At 34.4% G+C, this 21543-nt stretch overlaps 1 protein-coding gene across 1 annotated transcript in view; it reads right to left on the bottom strand.

Annotated features, from left to right (window-relative positions):
- LOC150100593 (cell adhesion molecule Dscam1-like) overlaps positions 1 to 21543 on the bottom strand; it is a 119014-nt gene that overhangs the window by 56819 nt on the left and 40652 nt on the right. Inside the window, exons 3-4 of the mRNA XM_090401839.1 lie at positions 17771 to 17829; positions 2263 to 2506 (exon numbers count right to left, since the gene is read on the bottom strand). Coding sequence (XP_090257965.1) covers positions 2263 to 2506; positions 17771 to 17829 — 303 coding nt within the window. The remainder of the gene's footprint in view (positions 1 to 2262; positions 2507 to 17770; positions 17830 to 21543) is intronic.

Below are 21543 nucleotides of genomic sequence, written 5' to 3'. Positions count from 1 at the left end.
TATGTCAAGCTTCCTATATTGACAGACAAAAATAGACAGCGATGGACTCGATGCTTGCTTTTTTTATTTATATCCGGGATGAACTAGAGCCAGATAGTTTGATCATTTTCCTCTTCACTTTAATCGTACACCACATAGTTATGTGTTTACACACACGCACGCACGCACGCACACACACACACACACACACACACACACACACACACACACACACACACACACACACACACACACACACACACACACATGCACGCGCGCGTACGGCGATCTCAGTAACTTGATGGTGAAGCCTATTTCATGCCCTTGGACCTGTCGATTCCTCTCAGGAACGCCATTCGGACTTGTGTCCCATTGAACTACGTTCTTATTTTTCTTTGAGATGTGCGTTTTTCTTGTCGGTTCACTTAATAGAAAATCTCTTTCTTCATTTCTCTTTCCCTCTGTCCTTGGAGTTGTCAGTTCCGCCAGAGCACTGGAATTTTGTCTCAATCTTTTTTCCTCTGAAATTGCAAAAAAAAAAAAGTATGTTTTATTGATCTCCCTCTCTCGATCGCTTGCTTTTCTTTCCTTTTACACACACACACACACACAATATATATATATATATATATATATATATATATATATATATATATATATATATATATATATATATATATATATATATATATATATATATATATATATATATATATATATATATATATATATATATATCAATTACAAATAAGATTAAATCACGAACTGTCATATACGAGAGAGATAAAGCAAGGGGTCATAATATTTACCTAAATGAAATAATAATAAAATGGAATAAAAATTTCCATCAAGGTATTAAACTTTCTCCTACTCTGAACTTAAACACCCTCCTTTTTGCCGACGACCAAATAATAATTACAAATTCTGAAGATAACTTACAGAAAGCTATTTTAGATCTAAATGAGATAGCCAAAGATTATGGTATGATAATATCAACAGAAAAACCAAAAACTATGGCCTTTAAAGGACAAGATCCAGTAAGAACTAAAATAATAATAGATAACAAGATCTTAGAACAGGTGAATTAATTTAATTATCTAGGATGTATGATCACATATGAAAATGAAAAAGATAATAAACCTAAAAATTGTAAAATATTTAAAAATAACAGGTGTAATTAACTCTATATTTAAACCAAACCTAGTTCAAAAACAAACCAGACTAAAAGTATACAATCCATGAGCCCTACCAGTCTTATTCTACGGAAGCAAAATCTGGACAATAAAACAAAAAGACAAACAAAGATTAACAACAGCAGAAATGAAGTTTGTGAGAAAAACTGCAAAGTATACTCTATTTGATCACAAAAGAAACGAAGGAATTATGAAAGAATTAAACCAAGAATCAGTAAAAAAAATTAAAAAATATAAACATAAATGGATGGAACACGTTCAAAGGATGAAAACAGAAAGATTACCAAAACAAGCCTAAAAGGACTAGCCATTATATATTCATATATATATATTCATATATATATATATATATATATATATATATATATATTCATTATTCGTGAAGAATAAAATCAGCTGATAGTTGAGATAGTGAAAGATATGCTTGGTTATGAAATGTTCATAGGATTCAAGCTAATTAAAATATAGTTCGATCAAGCTATATAGTCCCATTTTACTAAACTAAATATGGTTTTATTGATTTTTTTTAAAGGCCGTGAATTCAATGGAGGCGATGTCATCAAAGAAAAAAATGAGAACATCAAAAGAACTGAATAATGAAAATTGGTAACTCCATATTATTATTATTATTATTATTATTATTATTATTATTATTATTATTCCTGACACCTTCAAGGAGTCCGAAGACTCATCGCGGGAGGATACCTACAACTGTCTCAACCACTACATCGAACTTCTACTACGAATCATCTCCATCAACGCCATCTACCGCCCACCACAACTAGTATTTTTTATCTGTAAATTGCGTGTGTTCTGAAGGGCCGATTTGTATGTATTATTTATTTATTTATTTATTTTTTACAGAAAATGTGTTGTGAATATTTGGTGGTAGTTTTTCACCACAAGATGAAAAAACACTTAAAATGTGGAACTGTGTGAGAACACATGGAAATCTGCAAAGCACGAGTTCTCTTAGAGAGATAATTGAGCATGCGTATTGTAGAATGGGTTTCCATGGAAACTCATAAACTGACACATAAACAAAGGTTTTCAAAAATGCAATTAATATGGAAATTCACTTGGAACTTACATCGTACTCGTAACGTGATATTACTCCTGGCGTAAACCTGCAGCTCTTCGTTCTTAGCCTGGCATAGAAACAGCGATTTATCATCAGTGGACGTCACCGGAAGTGACAACCGACTTCTTGTTGATATTCCTCCGTAGGTCGAACTGAGAGTCTCCTCCAGATGATCTCGAATGTATTCGCCATTTTTCCACCACGTGATTCTCGAAAGAGGGTGGCTACTTCCACTTATGCACACGAGCATGACCTATAGGGTGAAAAAGTCGAATGTCATCGAAAGATCGCAGCAGTCTGAGTCAGTCTGGTTCCAAATATAAAACTTCTTACAAAAACTTTAATTTTTCTTCTAATTTTAGAGCGCTTTTATAGAATCAAACTTTTATAAAAACAGAAAAGTTTTTTATAAAATCTGTTAACAAAAGTTTTCTGCGTAACAAACAAGAAAGTTCTTGTTTCTCATCCAAGAAAAAAAGTTCAACGGTACAAAATTTAAAAATTCTCCTTACTTCAACTTAAAAACACGCATATACAAAGTTTCTTTGTTTTTTTTCTCTTAAGGTGAACAAATTACTTTGTCATTACGCTTCCTATATGTAATACAAATATAAAATACATCCCTCAGATTCCTAATAATAAATTCGTCAGAAATAATCAAAATTGAACTGTTGACGAACTCTGACTCTTATTTCGGTCATTTGAAAAATATTACTGACTGTTGTAATCGAGTGGGACTTAAACAGCATACAAACTTATTACATACAAATGTATCCTCTGATAATTTGCAAAGAAAACGACTAAGTAACATTTAAAGAGCCGAAAATAATTGCTAAACATGGGCATTATCTTCACATAGAGAATAGTCCGCGAGGTTAACTTAGTGGCTTTGCGCTTCGCAACCATATGCCTGGGAAAGGAGTCTCCTGGGTTCGATTCCCGTCGCCAACGTGAGAAGCTTAAGGATCTTTCTCAGTCATAGCCAAGTTAGCCGGTCTTGGGCGTAGACTGTAGGGTTTTCCTCCTCAGTTTATCTGGGGTTTTTCCTCCCGCAAACAGGCAAACCGGCCCATGAACACACGCATCTACAGGCATAGGACACACCGGGAGGAATAGGGATAGCTACCTTATCCTTGGGACGAGTACGGCTTAGAAGGACTACAGATAGCCCCGTAACGGGCCACTAGGCCTAATACGTGAAGGGAAGAAGAAGATAGATAGATAGATAGATAGATAGAGGGATTTCGAATTATTTAAATTTAATTATTCGAATTAATACTTCTCTTTCCAATATCATTCTTTTTTAAAATAGAATACAAAACCTAACTGTAAACATGAAACCCAGAAGATTTGTATATTTAGTGAGTAGGTGACGTAAATACAGTACTTAGTGCTGGTCAACAGCCAGATGAGGTTTATTTTCAGAAGTATCTTATGCTAGATTTTATTTCGTGAGACTAACTGATGTTGCAACATTTATATAATATTTCCACCTCCCGCTGGTTATATTTAAACTCTACATTCGAAGAACAGACTAGTGAATAAAACAGATATCTATTTAATTTATTATTATTATTATTATTATTAATTTTTTTCTTGCTACATTTTAACAAGTTGGTAGGGATTTAGAATGGAAAAGAAAGTTAAAGAGTGAGCGAATTTTAGTCGATAGTTTATGTCAAAGTCGCAATATACGGTACTGTTCTTGTACTCTCGCTACCAGCAAGAAGAGAGCTTACCAAAAATCTCCGAGGACACCGAGATTCTTTCCATTACGCTGACTAATGGTAAGTGCCGCAGCTGAGAGGCGGTAATTTGATACATCGCTCTTGCTGCGTAAGAAGATCCAAAGCACAACTGCAATGGACCTCGCGTCCGGATAGCTATACCGTGCATCCGAGGAGGAGGAGGAAGAGGCAGTTTCTAAGCTGATCACGGAACTTTAGTGCTTTAAGTATTTTCGGCGACAATAGCTAGATAGCGTATAATATAGACATCTATTTGGTCCGGTGGCGGTGGACGATGATAAGATCTAAGGTGTCCCATTGTCAAAAGTATCAACCCTGTTGGAAATAAAAATGACAGGCGAATTTTACTCGAATAACACGATGAATATGACGCTGTAGGAAAGATTTTCTTAGACATCACTTAATATGATACAGTTAGTCCACATGCGCGGATAATATTATTCATTTTTATTTCATGAAATTCCAGTAGATGGTGTATACATATTTAGTTTCTCTTCTTTATACATAAACGCACTTATTTTTAAGATTATTTTTTTTATGAAAGAGAATGCCTATTCAAGAAAGAAAGTCATTCAAAGAAACTTAAAGATTTATATGGGGATTACATTGATATTTCAATCCAATCTCCTCAAACACGTTATGAACGATTCCAAAGGAGAAGTCAAGTGTTGAGAAAATATGATAAATTAGCAAACCGCAAATATGGATTTAAGTTAAGAAAACAAATAAACTATGAAACAAATACGCAATATAAAATTATAAAAAATTATAAATTGTACGTAAACTTCATTGCACCTAATACATAAATGTTTTAGGCAAAATAAAACAAAGTCTATATTTAATCGACATCACTTGAAACCTCTTGGACATCATTTGTATAATTCTCATTGCATACTTCGGTTGGTTTAGTTATCAAAAATTCAGTAATAAGATCTTGCTTACCACTATGCTGCAATTTTTTATTAAGTTCATAATACGGAGCTACACAAATATCCAATTGTCTCGTGAATTTTCAGGAGTGCTCCATTGGGAGATCATTATCCATAAAATAACTTTCTTGTCAAGTCCAACCCTTCTGCTAATTTCTTTAAACTGAATTCTTTAACGGATTCATCGCAATCAAAATCTTCGACAGAACTTTGCCCGGCACTTGGTTCGACGTCATCTATTAATTGTACCAGTTCCTCCTCATTTATTTCTATTTTCCCATCAATTAATTCACTAATATCTTTTTCAACCATATCGCAAAAGCCCTCTACGTGGTCATCACTATAAAAATATTTTTTTTACATAATTTTTTTTTTTTTTTTTTTTTTTACATAAAGCATTACACATTGTATGTAACTCACCAAAAAATAAAGTGTTTAGCTTGAGATTATCACACTTATGATTTTAATGCGCTTTCCTAGAAGAAAACGAAGACAATTTTCAACAATAAATACTTTAAACCAGGGGTCGACAACCTTTTCAGACTCGCGGGCCACATTCCATTTTTATTTTTAATAATCGGGCCGCAAGCGTTTAATTAATAGAAAATAGCGAGTGAAAAAAAAATACTCAAGGTATCAATTTTTATTATATCAATCTTAAAAAAAAACACAGAAATATTTAAAGTACGAGATATGAAAAAGCATGAAAATGAAACTCAATGAAAAATTATTATCACGTAAAAACAAAATAATATAGTTTTATGCGTCACAATATGTGCGTGTCTCCCTGCTTAATGTGACTTTTGTGATTATTTTCCCTTAGCCAGATTATCTAGATCCACTTTATAGCCTGAGGTGCAAATTCAAATCGAAGCATGCAAATGTTCATCAGTCAGTCGAGAAGGAATTTATTTTTTTCTAAAACTCATGGCAGAAAATGCTTGTTCGCAAATGTATGCGCGAACAAATGCGACTATCATCTTCTTTGCGAAACTGATTAATCCCTCAACTTTTTTGGTAAGCTGTAATGTCCACCATAAATGCAAGAGACATAATCAATTTTTTATCCGATAGTTGTAGGACAATATTTTCGTGTTCCGTCATGAAAATATCTATTTCTTCGAGTAAATTAAAAAATATTCTTAGCACAGCACCTCTACTTAACCATCCATTTCAACCATATCTAGCCCTTGATTAGTAGATAACGCGTCCTCTTGAAATGTCCATAACGTCTTTTCTTGATGATAAAATTTTACGGGCCACATGCCATGTAAGTATGGTCATCCTTTTATGGACCGCATGCGTTCCACGGTTCGCAGGTTGCCGACCCCTGCCTTATACGGTAAACAATTGACGCACATGCCTGCTAAAGGGTATTTCCCCTAATATAAATTCGCTACTTATAACTACATGTGCGATACGGGCGGACGCAAATTTAACGAAGATAAAATTTGATTTTTAAGTCGCGCGTTGAAAAATATATGAAAAGATAAAGGGTTACTACAGATAAAGGGTTACTACTATATGAATATACCTCACTACAGTAAGGTATATTCTAGTAATAGATAAAAACATTATATTAATAAACATTATACAGTATTTGGTGATAAAGTGTGATAGAATTAGGCCTAATAATGCTATTCGTAAGAGTAATCATTTACTTAAAGTATTATTATTATTATTAGTGACACCTCCAAGAGGTCCGAAGACTCATCGCGGGAGGACACCTATTGTACAACTCTACTACCCGTCATCTACATCAGCGCCATCTACTGCCCACCACCACCACCAACACAGCTAGTATTTTTTGTCTGCAAATTGGGTGTGTTCTGAAGGGCCGATTTGTCTGTATGCGGGATGAAAAACCCGAGTTTCCTGGAGAAAAAAACCTTGCTACTCCCGTATGAGATCGGTATTTAAAATCAAATAATATTTTCATGCAATTCCAGATTTCTGAAACGTGCCTTATACATGAAAATAATTTTTATGTCATTAATATATGAAGTTTTAAATAAATAGCATGAATTTAAATAAATTTGAACAATTTCTAGGTTGTGCAAATTTCAATCAGTGTGTCAATTTTTCCGGGAATTATTATCAAGGCGAAAACAGTTATGATTGTTATCAGATACAATAGATCAACTTGTATTTTTTTAAAAAAATAACAAAAAAAATATTTCCGATGTGATTTTTAAACGGAAGGTTTTATGTCAGTAGTCAATTATTAATAGTTCTTATGAAGGAAAGAGAATATCTGTGGCAAGCAATAAAATATATAACAGTCAATCAATTTATATCCTCATACAAAAGCCGTAGACAATAACAACAAAGCCGTAATCTACAATGCGTTAATCCCCAGTGTAAACAAGAAGACTTTAATCCACGTATCACTTCTGGGATTAAATTAAAAATCCGCATATAAAATTTTACAAGACGGGAAATGGTCCTCCATAACTTACAGTGTTTTATGAAACATAAAAACAAACGATCTATAAAAGTCATTGATAACTTATATCTGAAACTTTAATATATTTTAGTATTGGAACTATAAATCCAGAATGTTTGGGTTAAGCGAGAAGTTTCTGAATTCCTTTCTATTCAGACAAAACCTGATAATAAAAAGAAGAAAAAATGGGAAGAACTGGCAATGGTCCAAAAATTGTTTTAAGAGTTTTTATTCGAAGTAAAAACAAAATTTCCAGTGAAACTGTCGATTTGAACTTGTCGAATACTTTCGAAGTCCTGGCTTTGGAATTTTCTGTTGTGCTATTTCATTTTCGGGGGGGGGGGGGGGGGGGAAAGGGCTTCGGTTAATGCACGTGATAACTAAAAAGGCTTGAGGTTTGACATATAGTAGCATAATATTTTTTTTTATGAGAATCATTCTGTCGTCGGAAATAAAATTTAGGTACCGAAGCTGTTGAGTTCCTAATTGTACCGTCAACATTTTAAGTACAGACATCCTCGACTTTTGGAATGTGGGCGTTCTCAACAGAGGTCGCATATCTCGACATTATTTTCTCGATTGTATTCCCGATGTAATAAATAAAAGTAGCTTGCTAAAACATTGGTCGAATTCACTTTTTTTTATTTCTGAATGTAAATAAATAAATTAATGAATCTTGTAATACTTCTTCATTCTAAGAATCGATGAAACAGAGAAAGGAGATTGAGTCTCAGGAAGAAGCGATGATAGTAGTAGTGAAAATGAAAGCACTCATCATTGAAGTACAGTAAACTAAGAAAAGGGAAGTTGTTGCTAGTACACGAAACTGAGATGCAAGATACGAAGCAATAACTTGTGTAGATTAACCATCGTATAATAACTGAAGAACACACAGACATAAAGTAAGTACTGCATAATCAAATTTTATTTATTCTTCTAAACGTTCTAAAGGTTTTTAAAATATTTAAAAGCTAATTTAGATCACATTTATTGATGTTTATCACCTGTACATCATCTAAGCCAGAAAACAATGTTACCTTTATCGATAATAAAATATGAGCCATATTTGTTTTGAGAACGTTGGTATAACAAAAAAGAAAAACTTCTTTTTCCCGGATGGTAACTAATTAAATTGGAATTTGCTATTTTAATAGCCATTAGCATCACTTACTTGCATTCTTCAGAAGCATTTCGGATCTAGAGGGAAACCCAAGCTATTATTGATTACTCCAAGTACACCACACACATACGCACACACGCGCGAGCTAGTGTAATAGCTGTGGTAGTGCATTCCTGAAGTGTGATCCCATTTACTTGATTGGATTCATATCAGAGGAACAAACCTTCTCCCTCCGTAACTAGCGTTGTTGTAGGGCATCAAAGCCAAGCGATCAAGATCGAAATAAATTATTTTCCACTTGTAAAGGTATTACCAACTACTCCTAATTTTTAATGCATTTCGAACAGTACATTTTTTTTTGTGGGGGTGGGGTATCGTTACTTTATTCAAAGCGATAAGAAGCTTATGAATAAAAAACACAGCGGATGAATGTTTACCTTGAAGTCATCAACTGAATTTCAACTCATCAAAAACAAACTTCAATACGCTTCAAAATGTGATCCTGACTTTCTGTATTGGTGTTTTGAATATATCTTAAATATCAGGTATTTGCTCATTCAGACAAAATCTATCAGAAAAACGCCGAAGAAGGCCTCGTTTCCTATATTGGATAGGAACATACAGAGTCATTTAAGTACTTCCTTGGGTCCTGAGCATTTCGAAATGTGGTCATCCCTACAGCTGTCCTTGTGTTACAATATTATATTCAGAACATCTAATATAAAAACAAAATTTCCTAGCAACTTTATCTTAAGGGATTCCTATTAAAACATAAGTGTAATTGCGTGTTTATTAATAAAACAAATAAATAAATGAAATAAAAAATTAAACAAGGTAATGACTGAAACATGTTTTCTCATTGAAATTTATATAAGGAATTCCGTTTGCGACAGAAGTTATGGGACAGGATGAAAGAGGTAGGAACGAAAGTAAGGGTGTCATGACTCGGGCACAAGAACCGATTGTCAAGTGATCTTTATTATTCATACTTCGCAGTTACCATTAAATACTTCTTATGATTAATATTTGCATATTCTTGCACATTATAATTATCATTAATTTCAAGTATCTTCATTTTAAATCATTAAGTAAAAATCGAAAATTAAAACAAATTTGAAGAGTTAAAACTGAATTTTGTATAAATATTGAATTTCTTGATAAGCTGAAGGCGAAGGCTCCTCGTTTCTGGCTGACAGGTGACCCCAGGGGTCAAAACGTCTCTGGGGACACAAACAGTAATAACTGACTTGAAATTGAAGTTAACTATAAAATTTCATTTTGAAAATGTAATTATGCTTTATTTATTTATTTTAACACGTGAGCAGTTGCTCAGCCTACAGGACATCAGGGCTAAGTCTGTGCGAGTGGTGAGAAAGAAGAATTCAACCGATGTGTTTTTGAATAGATGAAGGTTATTTCTTGGGAACAAAATGCAAGAGGTTGTTTCAGAATTTTGGTTGTGGGTTTAAGGATGACCGACCGCAAATGTATATTAACTATCAGGTGTTCACATTTTTATAGGCTTAATGCAAATTGATAGAAGCCAATTCAGCGGAGTATGCCCATGAAAATAGCAATAGAAAAGTCATAGGACGGAAACACAGCGTCTACGAGAAAGACTAGAATAAAATTCTGAGTGAGCGAGTGGGGGAATTTGAATGAACCGGACTGCTCTTCTGTGGGTTTCATTTTTCATGAATTATTTAGAAATTACGTAATTTGATTCTCTTTTTTTAAAAGAAAAAAAGAATGATGTTTAATGCCAAAACCTTTGTTAAATACTACACTGAAACAAAACAGACTTCATATGTCTGATGGAAAACGCTCTCGTATCTACTGCATCTTTGTTATACTTAAGAAAAGAAAAGAAGTATTTTTTACTCCAAACGTTTGTTCGTATGCTGATAATGAAATAACTCAAGTACAGAAGTGCTTTAACAGTTTCATGCTATAAAGGAGTAGAGCCTAAGTTCAAAGAGGTCTATTTGTGAGTAATAGATTTGTCAAGAAGATATTTTATCTCTTATTTCGCAGGTTATTATTTTTTTTTCCTCTCTCTTGGAGGACTTTCACATCTATCCAGTCTCGTATAACACCCGTAAGAAAGTAATGGCCTTTTATTCTCTTCATGGCATCTGAGTAAATCCATCTTTCCAAATATCCCTGAACATAAGCATTCAGTTTATTGTTCCGGCTTTATTGTCTTTATCGCCGAGGTTTCCCTGTAACCGCTAAGAATTTACGACACAAAAACTTTATGACTTGCAAGGCGTTAGCTTTTTGTTTTTGTAATAAGATGAAAAAATTACACCATTTTGATTAAAAATAATAAAACAAACATTTTTTTAAAAAATATATAAATGAAGTGATTCATAATTAAATGAAGTTAATTTTCACTTTGTTTGTTTGGCTATAAGACAGCAATTTTAAATAATTTTCTTTTCCAGTGTTTCATTGTTCAAAAACATTAACAGTGTTCAATATGATAAACCAAAATTTTGTTGCTGAATCAAACGTTCGTTTCATAGTCTTTGTGCATTTATTTTGTTTATATAATAGAGTGGATTTCGGTTGTCATAATTAAGTATTGATACATTACACACATTAAACATACAAACTTATTGTTTTAATGCTGACCATATTGTAATGCGTACAAACATCTTACATTCTTTGCCTACCAATTTCGCTAGCAAAACTGTCCAGCTTTTTCAAGGCGTTGACGGAAAAGCATAAAAAAAACTAGTAAATGCAAATTGAAAGGAACATAAAAACGTTGTAAACAATCTAGTAGCTAAGGTTACACGTTCTCGTGACAGAGACTGAGAGGACCTATTGTTCTTATTCATTATCGGGCAAGCGTGTTTGTTGTAAACTCATAATGTGATTACTGGCTAGTTGTAGTTCAGATGGATTTAGAGAGAGGATCAGGTTTTTCCACGAACTGTTCAGAATAGTTCAGAATAATATTTCTGTTAAGGTTTCCGCCGGTTATTAACACTATAGTGGCTTCCTTGAATAAACGATGTCTGTAGTCGTCATCCAGATATGGCATGGAGCTGTTTTGCCAATCTATCGTGTGGTTAGACGTATACAGAAATGATGTGCTAAGCTGGAAGAAATATTTCTTTTGTGGTTTACATCACCAACATGTTCTTTTTGTCTGGTCTCTAAACTCCGTCAAGTTCGTCCGATGTAGGCAAGACCACAGGAACGAGGAATGTAATATATTCTTGGATATTTGTAGAATGGCACTTTATCTTTTGGTGATCCTAGAACCTGTCTGATGCTGGTGGTTGGTTTGAACACCACTCTGATGTTGTAGGCTCTTAGTATTCTGGCTATTTGATAAGAAATTGACCTCATAAATGGAATCACTACAGTAGAAATGTGCTGGGAGATTGATTCTTCTTGTCTGGGGTTGTCACCGTATAGATTGTTTTGATGATGTTCGGAGGATATCCATTTTATAATAATGTGTTGGCTATTAGTGAGAGTTCAGTCTGTGTATATATCAGAAGAGGAAGTTACACAGACTGAACTCTCACTAATAGCCAACACATTAGTACACAATGGATACCCTCCGAACATCATCAAAAATATCTATACGGTGACAACCCCAAACAAGAAGAATCAATCTCCCAGCACATTTCTACTGTAGTGATCAATTTTATCAGGTCAATTTCTTATTAAATAGCCAGAATACTAAGATCCCTACAACATCAGAGTAATCTTCAAACCAACCACCAGCATCAGACAGGTCAGCATTAAAACAATAAGTTTGCATGTTTAATTTTCAAACGACCAAATATGTTTAATTTAAACATCACACACATGTAATGTATTAACAACAGAATAAATAAAACCAAAATGCCGCTTCTCTCCAAGCTGCAAAGTTTTTCAAAAATTTCTCGATGACATTTAAACATTGTACGGAGACAAAACAGACAGTTTTCCCATCACCACAAGAGTCCTACAGAGAGATACTCTGTCCCCATATCTCTTTATCATAGTGATTGACTATATTTTTAAATTAATGCAAGTTAAATCTGGAATCCTTATCAAAGACCCATATATACAGATGCCCCTCGAAGACCTGAGCTTTGCAGATGATATAGTTCTCATTGACTCCAACATTACAGATGCCTCAAACCACTTCAACAGCCTTAGGAGATCCGCAGAAATATTAGGACTAAAAATAAACTCCCAAAAAACAAAGATATTAAAACATCAGATAGATGGGCACATCTATTATATAAATCAAAATGATCACCTTGAAGAAGGAGAGGACTTTGTATACCTTGAATCACACATATCAGATGAAACCCAGCAAGATCCTTTAGTCAGCACTGTTCAAAGAAAGCAAATAGAATGGCTCGGCCACCAACTTAGACATCCACCGTCTGTACTCTTTGATGCTCTGGTCCTCTACGCCCTTACAGATGGAAAAAGAAAAAGAGGCAGACCCCAAACTCCACATTGGAAATACATCAGCAATATTCTCCTTTTCCCCCAACTCTCTGCATCAGAGATCCGTCATTTAGCATATGACAGAGAAGTTTGGTTTTCCTTCACGTCATAACAACCTCCAAGTCCTATCTTAGTGTACACAGACTACTTTTTTGTTTTGATTGGATTCTCTAAATAAATGATGATGACTGTGACTCAATCCCTTCTTGGCCACATCATCCAAACGGTAAAACTCAAAAGAGTCTTTACTCATTTAGCCCGGTAAATTTCGTGGTGCACAATCTTGCTGGAATTAACATTGCTGACTGGAATTAATATTATCTATGAAATGCTGTTGCCTTATCTATGTTCAAATCTACATTTACGTGGGGAGTTCGTGTGTAATTGTTTTTTGTATGAAAGCAAGCGATTGTCTTCGTGATCATTAAAATTTACAATTATAGGAGCATCAAAAACGATTTGACACCAATGGCTATAAATCATATATCGTAAATATATGATTTTTAATATTGTTTTTAATCAAGTAAGTAAAAAAATCAACCATTCATGTAATAATTAAATATATTTACAATATGTTTCCGAAATTTATCGCTCTATGCTGTAATTAAAATCAACGAGTAAGTTAAAAATGTAGGTTAAAAAAAGTTAAATCTTATTCCCATTCTAGAGCGTATCCCACCAGTTCTGCTATAATTCACAGAATGATTTTCATTTGAAGTAAGTAGTCTTATAGGGGAAAGAGAATGATAGGTTTTCCTCCCGAAAACTCTTATTTTCACGCCACAAAACATCAGGCAAACCGGTGAGAAGACGACACTTAACTTTAACCTCTCTCGAACACATCACCTCTATACCATTTTCAGCTTCAAAAAAAACGTATCTTGTTTTTCTCCCAATACGTTATATCACCTGTGTAGCTACTAACTCTTTACAAATGCCAATCTTAGAATATTGTTGTCTCATTGGGAGTGATGTACTAAAAATCTTTCTAATATTCTGGATGATGTTGTCTTAAAGAGAAGAGTTTAGCTAATTAACGATCCTTCTCCTACATAATCTCTCTCTCGAGTCTATGACTCACAGTCGGTTTCCACATAAAGTTTTCTAGAGATATTTCCAGGAGTGATTTTTCAGCAGAATATTCCAAACCCCCCATTTCTCGGCTAAACTTATAGCAACACGAGTAACAGCTGTCCAGCATTATTTTACAGTTGAAAGGATACACCCCAATCTGTAAAATCCACTCCTGTTACTTAACGACGTATTTGTCCCTCATATTTTGTGTTTCATAATGAAAAATATTAACAGAGTTTAGTTGAGAATCACTGTTAGTCCGGTGCACATCTAATGATGTTCGTATTTTACTTTTATGGCCATAATTATTCCCAAGAGATTGCTGTTATCTTTTAACAGATTATGAATGAATTGTCTCACGAACACTACAGAGACGTGGTCATTTGCTAATGGTCCCAACACAACGACTTTTATCCAATTTGGATTTTGTGAGACAAATAAAGCCTTTAGAAATTCTTTACATCTTTTTGTCATCGATGTATTGGAGATTACAAAATTTGTAGATGACGAATGAGCCAACATTCATCGAAATATGTGTCGACATATTAGAAACGCCACGCTATCTTCTGTTGCAACTGTTCATTAAGATCAAAATAATGAAAATGAGCTATTAGCTCACTTTCGCACCTACGTTAGGTACAGTTTGGTGTGAATCAGAATAGCAGAACTGTCAGAAACCGTTTCAATTATTTAACATAACCTGTTACGTATGATCTTTAAATATAATAATAAAGTTCACAGTTCTGTATACTTACAACATGCACTCTTTTCAGCTAAAGAGCGATTGCATTTTCGCTATGGATCATGGAAATTCTTTTTATCACTCCAAACAGCGTACGAATATTGCTGTCAGTTCCATTGTTATTCTTCTACCACATAAACGTAATACCTTTTTTTTATTCTCTTGATGTTCTTATAGTACCTTATTTTGCATGGTATTTTCTATGGATAATGTAAACACACACACATAAACGAAATAAAAACCTTGCAGTCATGTTGAAATTCCCTTTGTGTTCAAAAGATATTTCAAGAATGTTTTATGTCTATTATGCAAATTTAAAAATTAAAAAAAAAAAATCTTTAGAGTACACAAGCCTTCTCCGAACAGCATTTGGTGTTCTTAAGCGTACAAAAAAACTCCTGTCGTTCCACAAACCAAATAATCCACTCGCTTCATGCTTTAAACATGTATTTCCGAACCTGCCATTCTCCTTCCAAACATCCAAAGCCTTTAATTACTGCACACGACACTTGTAAAGCACTCCGTCTTTGGTTGCCAATCAAAACTTTCCCCCACTTTATCTTCGTTCCTAGATGCCAACGATTTTCTCGTTGTTTTATACGAAAATATACGGTCTGATCTGAGCAGTCATTCCACGGTTCTTAAAATTTGTTTTTTTGGGTATCGGAAACGTGCATAATTTCTATGCTAATGTTTCAGAATAAAGAACTTCGCATTGCGGGATTGTCGGTAGTTTAGTTCGATATAGAAGTGCCTGAGAATAATAAGAAAAAGATAGAAATCTGAAGGCAGCTAACTTTATGGGGGAATGTAAAAGAACACACATCATACATGCCGAATGAAATAGCAATAATAAAACCATATCTTATTTTTAACGAAAGAAAAAGCTACATGAATATCTCAAGGAAGTTTGCATGTGACGTACACACCTTTGGATACGAATTACAGAATTTATTGAGTATTAAACCAAACTAGATAATCTGCTATGTACTAATTGGCATCATCGTACACAATAGTACATCATTTTGACATCGGTCAAAATTAATCTCCTAATTTCATGATCCTTTGGTGATTGTTGTAACGATAAGTGCTATTTTGAGAACATATCGCATTTCAGTTTCATCCAACAAAATGTGATCATCAAAATAAGGAACCTTTCCCCAGCTTTGGTGGAAATCAGATTTATAAGACATACGGTTTGTTATAAACACAATTTACAGTTGAACTCACAAACAAGTTTAAACATGTTGACTTTCATGTGCAGATGATACAGGAACCAAACAATTGTACCATTTACGTATGATTTATAAAATTCAAAAAATATTTGGCTTTTGTGATAATAAATTCTTAGCCGTTTATTGAGAAAACAAGTTTTATTTGTTTAAGGATCATAAAAATAGAGAACCTGTTCTTAATTGACTACAACAGTACTAAATCATACTTGGAAAAGAATCTCTGATTCTATTACTCGGAATAAAATAAAAAATAATTTTTATTTTATTCATATCCACTCACTGCACAATTTTAATAGATTATGAGATGCATCCCGTGATCAAAATACATATTAGAGACATCTGCATGCTAAATGAAATCTATTAGTAATTCTCGGCTAACGATACTTGAAGGGCACCAATTGCAATGCAATAAATTGAGGGACGTCGACCAGGAGAATGATAGCAGAACCCGAGCAGAATGGTAAAGAGTATCTCATAAACCGTTGTCCTAAAAGGATGGCCACATTTCCTAAGATGCACTGTGAATAGTATGATAAACAGAAAACTTTTGATGAGATTTCAAAATCCAATAGACGTCCAACAACGGATACAAACTTTGGACAATGTCCTGATTGGATATAACAGCAGGCAGCGCTTGGCCAACAAAACAGGCATCTAAGATGGGCGAAAGAACACCAACATTAAACACTGGAGGAGTGGTGATATAGCAACCTGAAGGGCATAGATTAGTCATGCTGGATTGCCAAAAAAAAGCTAGGCGATGAAGATGAAATGATGATGTGAGATATATTTCTTGGAATATCTTAAATCTCTTTCATTGTAGTAGACAACAAGCTGAAAATGCGATTTTCAGCTGTTGACCAAGTGCATCAAATCAGACTGATAATTTGCCGATGTAATCCATTAATATATAGTCAATGTCGTGTAATCATGATTAGTGACTTCATCTTAATGGATCCAGTACGATACATTTCCTGCAATATGGCTCTTTTGTCCCGTGGAAAGTGTCCATACAGAAATCGCTTCCCACCTCTCTCTTTTAGATACAGGAATCGGATCGAGACCTTTACTGACAAGCCTCACCTCCACCAACACTGATGGAACTGCAAGACGTCATCGTATCCGTCTGGGAAGAATATGACATTCGTTGAAATCTTTCTGAAATCTCACGAAGTCGATGCATCGGCGTATCGAGATTGTGTTGAATCTTCATGGTTTCAATCCTAACACGCTTAATATTAGAAAGCAATAATAAACTCTCCACTCGGTACACTAAATCATGCACGTAAAATCTTAAATCCGATTTGAGCATTAAACTATGGGAAACTTCTTTTACAAAGCGTTTACATACAAATATTGAAGCTTTAGTGACTTATCATCGAAAACATATTTTTATTTCATTATAAAATGATGACGTAGTAAATAGATATACAAACATTACATCACTTGCTTTTTTTTATTCATATTAAAGGCCTTTTTTGACACACACACACACACACACACACACACACACACACACACACACACACACACACACACACACACACACACACACACACACACACACACACACACACAGAGAGAGAGAGAGAGAGAGAGAGAGAGAGAGAGAGAGAGAGGAGGTCATTGGAGTGAATTACACAGAATACATTTAAGCAGTTATAATTATGAACTTTAAAAAATAAAGAAATGTTATTAAATAACATTTCTTTATTTTTTAATTGTACTTCGCATTTGAAGCAAGAGATTCACTTACCTCTTCTCCAGACTTCGGCTCACACGGTTGCACTGTAATGGACACGTTCACAGGGGGAACTGAAAGAAAAATATAACAAATATAATGCTAAAAATAATTTTTATACTCTTACTATCCTCCATCATGTACAGAGACAGAGACACTAGAATACTACGTGAAAAAAATAACATTTAACATCGGATGTGGCTACGGCAGTTGTGGGAGCTTATTTTGTTTCAATATTTCTGATGTCCTATAGTGAAAATGCCACAGTTCATGGCAGAGGAAAGTTTATGCAAACAGTGTAAGATATGAAGAGAAAATTCGTCTCAAAAATCCACACATGCAAAAATAACTTTAAAATGTTTTAGCATTTGAAGGACTTTTTTTGGGGGGGAAGGGGCTAGATACTATTTCATTAAAGGCAATTCGGAATCGCGAAAAATTGTTTAATAATTAAAATCAGAATAATCACTGTGAAATGGGCAGTATGGAGAATAAAGATATATTCATAAATTTCAGAACTTGACGAAAGAGTCACGTTTTATATATCACATTAGTTCCTTGGAGAATTAACAGTTAACTAATCCAGGAATCCTGCTCTAGATTGAGACCAGACATGGTGCGTTTTCAAGCTATTGCAGATTGCCAATAGATAGGATGATGATGATCTTAGATCGAGTCATGAAACTGCCTTCCACCTGTAACATTTACCTATAATAGTTGTTTGCCTACTGAGTTTTTTGCGCATGCGCACTCATTTCATTCTAACCAGAAATATGGCAACCATTCAACAAAACAACTCAACTTGTTTTACTGCATGCAAAATTCGACTTAGTGATTCGTGTACATCCATAATTTACTAATGCATGGAAGATCATGTTAGATAAAATTACGCCATCAGACTAGAGGAATTTTTTCTAAGCCTTTTTTCGACCGGTTCTCGAGTTAGTCGATCTATGGCACGGGCAAGCGGATTTTTTCTCCCTGAAACTCGGGTTTTTCGTCCCGTAAACTCAAGAAAATCGACCGTAGAGCCCACATTATTTCAGACATTAAATATATTGTGTTAGGGTTAGGGACCACGAGATGGCGGCACATTTGAGCCGTGTCTCTTCACTGAGCACCGCTTAATTAGTGATAGCCTTGGGCCATCTATCTCTGATTGGTACCAGTGGAGATTGAACTGCCCACTCAGTCTCCAAAAGTTAGATAGGGCTAAATGGCCTCGCCTACTCCCGTATACGGGAATAAAAAGGCGTTAGCTAGCTGAGATCATGTTAGGCTCATCTGGTTTTTGATCTACTGTGTTCATAAGGGGACTGAAAACTTATTTTTTCACGTATTTTCTCTACTGTTGCTTTGATTTCGCTAAAAACATATAGACGGCTATGTAAATATTTATAAATGAGAACGAAGCGTCAGTTAACTGAAGAAAATCTGGGGAAATGGTAGAATAAACACCTTTTGCTTTATGATCTTGTTTTTCAATTTTAACACTTGGTATCAGTTTTATATTTTGAAGTCTTTTAATAGTTGGTATTATTTTATAGTTAGAAAAACTCACCTGATAAACTTTAATTAAAATAAGTACATTATACTAAATATAACATTTTAACGGATCGCATTTTAAAAAAAAAAAACAACGAAACAAAATGCAGACTATGTCATCTTTTGAATTATCAGGAAGGCATTTTCTCCAACCATTGAAAAATGGGCTGAAACGTTCAAGTGTTTAAAAATATTCAAAAATGCGTAATTTAGATTACATAACATTATAAACAGCCCTGGCGTTGTCTATTTTCTCTGGAACCATTTGTGTGTAAACCGTTTTAAACTTTATACAAAAAAAAGAGGCATTAAAAGTAGCAACGGTGTAAATAACCATTAAATATTGAGGAAATGCTTTTATTTTTGAAAGCTGTCTATAATTTATTACTGTCAAGCCGATCGAAAATTTCTTCTCAATCAATGAAAAGAAGATGAGTTTCTAAATTAAATTTCCCTTTCAATAATTTATTTAGCACTCAGGCAATCAATACGACTTCGCTTTCTCTAAGCTACGTTGTTGGAGATGCGAACATCTGCTGTTATATCGAGGTAAAAATCGTTATGGCATAAATATAGCAGGCACCCAACATTTAATAAACTTATAGTTGCTTAATACAAACGCGATCATCCATTTAAATGCTATTGTAACTACAGATGTTTGTACGCGGATATTTGGCACCAACATTGTTACAGCAGAACACTTTAGAGTCGATATTAATGAAATTAACACAGAATTTCACTTACAGTTTCATATTCAGTTATCGATATCACATGCATCTACTTCTGAAGTTACTGATATCAATACAAATACCGGTAACATTGTTTCGTTTCTTGTACTAAAATTTTCCACGAAGACTGTAATAAAATAATAATTAAATTTTAATTATATCTTTCACCACAGTCAGTCGTATTCTATTTTAATCATTATTTCATAATAATTCTTAGTAGGATCATATGGTCCCCAGCGAGATGCAGGAAAAATGTGCTTGTTGAGCTCACACCAACTAAGCAATAACACTTTACCAGCACGAGACTCATCTTTCTCGACTGTTGCATCACTGATTAATCTTGCATCATCATGCACATCAAAACTTAGCAGTGGACCACTTTTTCCTCTTGCCTCGGTAACAATAAATCATAGAAAGTATAGTGATGAGGTATAATGAGATCCTCTTTAACATCCCTCTCTCTATCAGGTAAGAAACATGTATCAACATCTGGATTCTTGTCAAATTTTCTTATTTTTTCTTGGTCCTTCAAGATCCAGAAAATCACTAGATGAATTATAGTAAAAGTCTTTTTTTTTTTCAATGTTATGAGAGTTTTTATCATTAATATGAGAATCCCCATGATTTTCACTACCATCATCACCATCTACTTCTTTTTCAACTTTAAATTCCACTTTATCTTCACTTTCTTCTTCTTCTTCTGTTTCCTTTTTCTCTTTTCTACTCCCTCCTTCTTCTTCCCTTCATCAACCTCATCTTCTTCTTCTTCCTCCTCTTCCTCATCTTCCTCTTCTTCTTCTTCCTCTTCTGCTTCTTCTTCTTCCTCTTCTGCTTCTTCTTCTTCCTCTTCTGCTTCTTCTTCTTCCTCTTCTTCTTCCTCTTCTTCTTCTTCCTCTTCTTCTTCTTCCTCTTCTTCTTCTTCCTCTTCTTCTTCCTCTTCTTCTCTTCTTCTTCCTCTTCTTCTTCTTCTTCTTCTTCCTCTTCTTCTTCTTCTTCTTCCTCTTCTTCTTCTTCCTCTTCTTCTTCTTCCTCTTCTGCTTCTTCTTCTTCCTCTTCTTCTTCTGCACTTCCTCTTCTGCTTCTTCCTCTCCTTCTCTTCTTCTTCTTCCTCTTCTTCTTCTTCCTCTTCTTCTTCTTCTTCTTCCTCTTCTGCTTCTTCTTCTTCTCTTCTTCTTCCTCTTCTTCTTCCTCTTCTTCTTCTTCCTCTTCTGCTTCTTCTTCTTCCTCTTCTTCTTCTTCCTCTTCTTCTTCTTCCTCTTCTTCTTCTTCCTCTTCTGCTTCTTCTTCTTCCTCTTCTTCTTCTGCACTTCCTCTTCTGCTTCTTCCTCTTCTTCTTCTGCTTCTTCCTCTTCTGCTTCTTCCTCTTCTTCTTCTGCTTCTTCCTCTTCTTCTTCTGCTTCTTCCTCTTCTTCTTCTGCTTCTTCCTCTTCTTCTTCTGCTTCTTCCTCTTCTTCTTCTGCTTCTTCTTCATCCATTTCTAAATGACAGAGCATCAATCTGTCTTTGTTGTCTTTC

The sequence above is a fragment of the Typopeltis vanoorti genome, chromosome 12 (genome assembly GCF_054136105.1).
Source record: "Typopeltis vanoorti isolate ZY-2024b chromosome 12, IOZ_Tvanoo_1.0, whole genome shotgun sequence".
Taxonomy (NCBI): Eukaryota; Metazoa; Arthropoda; class Arachnida; order Uropygi; family Thelyphonidae; genus Typopeltis; species Typopeltis vanoorti.
Note: the sequence above shows the minus strand (reverse complement) of the source record. Positions and strands in the feature narration are given on the sequence as shown.